This window comes from Bidens hawaiensis, unplaced genomic scaffold, assembly GCF_021521415.1.
Source record: "Bidens hawaiensis isolate Kalapana, Puna unplaced genomic scaffold, B.hawaiensis_p1.1 tig00007028_1, whole genome shotgun sequence".
NCBI lineage: Eukaryota > Viridiplantae > Streptophyta > Magnoliopsida > Asterales > Asteraceae > Bidens > Bidens hawaiensis.
This window is the reverse complement of record NW_027491480.1, coordinates 149,956-154,940: the sequence shown is the minus strand read 5'-3', so window position 1 is coordinate 154,940 and position 4,985 is coordinate 149,956. Positions and strand designations below refer to the sequence as shown.

Genomic DNA, 4,985 nt, shown 5'->3' with positions numbered 1-4,985 from the left:
TACATATTCTTATGCTTTAGATTGAGTTTGAAAACAGCTTATTACCTTATTGGTGTTTTCAAAAAGCCAATAAGTTAAAAAGTGTTTGGCAATCACAAAATCCTTTTTATTTTTTTTTGAAAAGGTTAAAAAACAGTTTTCTAAAAACCTAAAATTCTTATTTTTCAAAATGCTTTTTGAAAAAGCCAATAAGTAGTTGTCAAATTCAATCCCAATAGACATGCAGAAACCACCGATGCCACTGCTGTTAGCCGGAAAAACTCAGATGAGTTGGTGCTTAAAGTTTAGGGGATGGGGGGCAGTAGGAGGGATTAACCAAATTTTTAAGGAGGGCAATCAGGATTTTTGCGTAAAAATTACACTGTAAACATATCTTTAAGGGGGGTGGCTGCCCCATTACTATACATCTCGGTCCGCCCCTGTGGATGTTGTTTGGGCTGAACTTACGTGGGGTGCTAGAATGTCAACTTAGGCGCTATTCAGTGTTGGGCGATTACTGGAAAGTTTAGCTTTGGTTTGCTCGAGACAATAATAAACTATGGACGTTTCTCTTCATATGCTTCGACAAGTTTGTATGCAGATCATGTGATATGGTGATCTCTAAACTGTTGGATAAACACAGTTTGTGATTCAGAAAGACATCCCAACATTGCGAAATCCAAAAGCAATACAGTTGTCAATCGGTTGTATAAACTTAAGGAACAAGTTATTAACCTTAGTCCGAATGTTATAATTGCAAATATTACAATACAATACCGAGTTCTGAAATATACAAAATCCCTTTGGTTTTTTCGTAGAAGTACACCTATTGGATTTATGAAGTTAACCTTTTCTATTCTTTTGTTCTTGTTGCTGTTGTTCTTTGTGTAATTTTGGGTGGCGCGCTTCATTCAGCTTAAATGATCCCTGCAGCATACCACAAAAAATGTATATACAACTAAGTGTAAAAAGTATATATTTACATACATTAATTAGTTTTCATGTTATTAGCTATACAAGGTAAGAAAATATACTATTTATGTAAGATATGTTCTATATTGGTATGATCTGACATCATAATCTGCCTATAAACTTGATTTGATGATGCTCTTTCACTTAAATATATGTTATACGAGTAAAGATAGCACAGTAAGTATAATGCAATCACGACGTACATTGTAGAATCCTTCGTGTAATGAATCAACGTCATAGTCTAGGGGCGGATTTATATACAAGGTTGGGGGTGCATGGGAACCCCCCGAGTTTCGAATTTATAGTGTAATTCTATATATAAAATATGAAGTTCACCCCTTTATAAAATTAGAGTGCACCCTCCTACCAAACTAGCAAAGTGCTGCGGCGGTTAAAATTCTTGCTGATACAGTTGATGTCTTGGGTTCGAAGCTTGTTCAGGTTGGTTTGTGGTTTTTTTCTTCTTTTCTTTTTTTTAGGATCTATGTTTTAATATTTTAGGGTTTTAAATGGCAAAATTTCCAGCCGCTATTCACAGAACAAGAGTGACGATTGACGAACACAAACTCTCCTCCCGACCTCCGACGACGATTAGCAGCCTCTAGCCTCCTCTTCCCACGGTTTGTAATACAAAATTGTTAACATTGTTCTTTAATTATCTACAGTAGATGTTTCACCAACAAACAAACAATACTTGCAATTATAAAACCATTTTTTGTAGTAGGTGCAATTATAAAACCATGTTTTTAATAATTAACAAAAACTTGAGCCATATTTTGGGCATTTTTTATAACAGGTGTCATGAAAGTCTTACATGGATTAGTACTGATTAGCAATTATATATTAGTTTTGATAGTTGATTTTTTTGCTACTTGAATTTGATTTGTAGGTGTTATGAATATCAAGATATATTTTCAAACAGAACCATCAAACCTTGGGTCATCATCTTCAAGTAGTAAACCGTCAAAAGTAGATTTGAATGATCTTCCATGGGATCCTTCTGAAAGGCAACCGATTTCATCTTATCACCCAAGTCAAAAAGATGAAATTAAACGGGCATATCTACTTAGAGGTCCATGTCAACCAACCGAGCATGATTTTCCACAAACAAATTATGGTAGTAAATTAAGACATTTTAATGTGAAATGGTACACTGGTGAATTCGGAAATTGGTTGGAATATAATGTCAAAGCAGATAAAGCATATTGCTTGCATTGTTACTTGTTTAAGGAATGTGGACAAAATGATGCATTTTTAAGTGAAGAGGTGCGATGTTGGAATAGGGCTTGGGAGAAATTTAGTGGTCATGTTGGTAAATGCAATAGTTTTCACAACAAAGAGCGTAAAAGAGGGGAAGACTTACTTAATCAAGCTCAATCTATACATGTGGCCATTGATAAAAGAACCGATATACAAAAAAAAAAAAAACAATATAGAATCCGATTACATGCTTCAGCTAGACTTACTAAAGCATTGTTGAATGGTTCGTTAGCTTTTCGTGGTCATGATGAGTCTGAAGAATCTCTCTATAGAGGAAATTTTATAGAGTTCTTAAAAGTGTTTGGGGAATTAAATGAAGAAATTGGTAAGGTTATATTAAGTAACGCTCCCGGGAATAACCAAATGACATCTCCATCAATCCAAAACGAACTTTGTAATTGTTTTGCAGAAGAAGTATTAAAGAAGATATTTGAAGAACTTGGTGATAATGTCTTTTCCATATTAGTTGATGAATCGAGAGATATTTCTAAAAATGAACAATTGGCAATGGTTTTAAGATATGTTGACAAATTAGGATTTGTGAAGGAGCGATTTATTGGCCTTGTTCATGTTATGGAAACAACCGCTTTATCTCTTAAAGCTGCAATTGATAAGTTATTTGCTCGCCACAATTTGAGTATTGGTAGGGTTAGAGGCCAAGGATATGACGGTGCAAGCAACATGTCGGGTGAGTTTAATGGTTTAAAAGCTTTGATTTTGAAAGAAAATTCTTCAGCACATTATGTTCATTGTTTTACTCACTAGCTTCAACTTGTTGTTGTGGCCCTTGCAACCAAACATCATGAAATTTTCAAATTATTTAAAGAAGTGTCAAATTTAGTAAATGTTGTTGGTGCATCTTGTAAACGAATAGATTTGATAAGAGAAAGATTGGGATTGAATTCGGAAGTTGAAACTGGGAGTGGAAATAATCAAGAACTGTCACTTGCAAGAGCTGGGGATACACGTTGGAGTTCTCATGAAAAAACAATTCACCGTTTGCTCTCTTTATTTCCTAGTGTTATTGACGTGCTTGAATATATAGAAAATTCGGGAGAGATTTCTGCTCACAAAAGTGAAGCACATGGACTTCAATTATACATGAAAACTTTTAGTTTTGTATTTTATTTACATTTGATGAAGTACATCTTGGGTGTTACTAACACATTGTGTGAAGCACTTCAAAGAAAAGATCAAGATATGTTGAATGCAATTAAGTTAGTGAAGTTAGCTAATGAAGGCCTAAAAAGTTATTGACTTGAAGGCCTTGACTCGCTTTTGGAAGATGTCACATCCTTTTGTGACAAATATGATATTGAAATGGTTGATATGAAAGCCGAGTATGTTGACCCGAAATATCGAAGAAGGAAGACCGGCATCACTAATCGTGACCATTATATGGTTAATAATTTCAATACGGTTCTCGACATGCAAATTCAAGAGCTTGGAAACCGTTTTAACGAGGTAACCACTAACTTGCTTACGTGTATGAGTTCTTTGAGCCCGTCTTGTAATTTTAGTGCATTTAATAAACTAAACTTGTTAAAGTTGGCCGAGATGTATCCGTATGATTTTGATTTTGATGAAAAAGACAAGCTTGTGTATGAACTTGGTCACTACATTGCTAATGTGAAAGAAGATAAGCGGTTTGCCAACTTGAATGGGGTAGGTAATCTTGCCAAAATGATGGTGAAAACTAGATTACACATTGATTATCCGTTGGTCTATCATTTGATAAAGTTATCATTAGTTTTGCCAGTTGCAACGACAAGTGTTGAAAGATGTTTTTCTTCAATGAAGATTGTGAAAACGGATTTGCGTAATAGGATAGGTGATGGATACATGAACGATTCATGCATAGGGAATTCCTCCAACAAGTTTCAGTTGAAGATATAATGCAACGTTTTCAAAAGATGAAAACTCGTAGGAAACAACTATAGGTATGTTTTTTTAATTTATAATGACCATGGTATTTATGTTATGTGTTTTTATTTTGCAATGACAATGTCTTTTTTATTACAATGTCGTATTTTTGTTATGTGATAAATCGTACCAAACCGTTGAATCGACCAGAATTTTTTATATACGGCTCCATAAAATTGGAGCATCTAAAAACTGTGCACCTCGTAGAAAATAAATCCTGGATCCGCCACTGGTCATATAGAATAAAACTAACTCTACATAATGCTTTTTCGTATTTCTCATACTAAAATTATTTTTCACATGATCGGCGTTATATACATATATATAGTCAACTAGATGTTAGTGTTATACTTAAGTTCAGTAATACTTTGGTCGCTTAGACTTTTCCATGCGGCGTCTATTTAGTTTGTATTTTTTTAATAAGTTTCAAGCCTATCGTTAATAATAACTGTTTTTAACCCATTTAATTTTTTAATAATTATGTTTTCTAGTAAGTATTGATATATTTTCTTTTTATGTTATACCATTTACAGTTCATGGAGTTGTTGGGTATCTTTGTCATTTTATTGCAAATAATTCATTGCATAGAGGCAAATTAATCCCGCCTGGGAGTTTAGGTAATAATTTTGAAATTAATTTGAAAAACTAATATAAATATATCCGTTGTTTTCAACACATACGCCACCACCAGAGAAAACTAATAGAAGGTGTTCATTTCAATTCGAAGTTGATTTAAGAAAATTAAAATGGAACCTTTGAAGAAAAGGGATCGATTTTTGAGCTACGATGTTTTCAATCAGTTGGGAAATCATCCTGCAGATGCTACTATTGACGATAATCTCATTGCGGCC

At 33.9% G+C, this 4,985-nt stretch overlaps 1 protein-coding gene across 1 annotated transcript; it reads left to right on the top strand.

Annotated features, from left to right (window-relative positions):
- The first annotated feature begins 980 nt into the window (after positions 1 to 980).
- LOC143634180 (uncharacterized) lies at positions 981 to 4,783 on the top strand. Its single transcript, XM_077102335.1, has 5 exons — positions 981 to 999; positions 1,841 to 2,899; positions 3,476 to 3,675; positions 3,760 to 3,880; positions 4,668 to 4,783. The coding sequence occupies exons 1-5, from the start codon at positions 981 to 983 to the stop codon at positions 4,781 to 4,783; spliced, it is 1,515 nt and encodes a 504-aa protein (XP_076958450.1).
- The last annotated feature ends 202 nt before the right edge of the window (positions 4,784 to 4,985 follow it).

Coding starts and splice junctions, on each gene's coding strand:
- LOC143634180 (XM_077102335.1), top strand. Junction 3,676..3,759: donor TTGGAAACCGTTTTAACGAG/GTAACCACTAAC, acceptor AACTTGTTAAAG/TTGGCCGAGATGTATCCGTA. Junction 3,881..4,667: donor TGCCAACTTGAATGGGGTAG/GTAATCTTGCCA, acceptor TACCATTTACAG/TTCATGGAGTTGTTGGGTAT.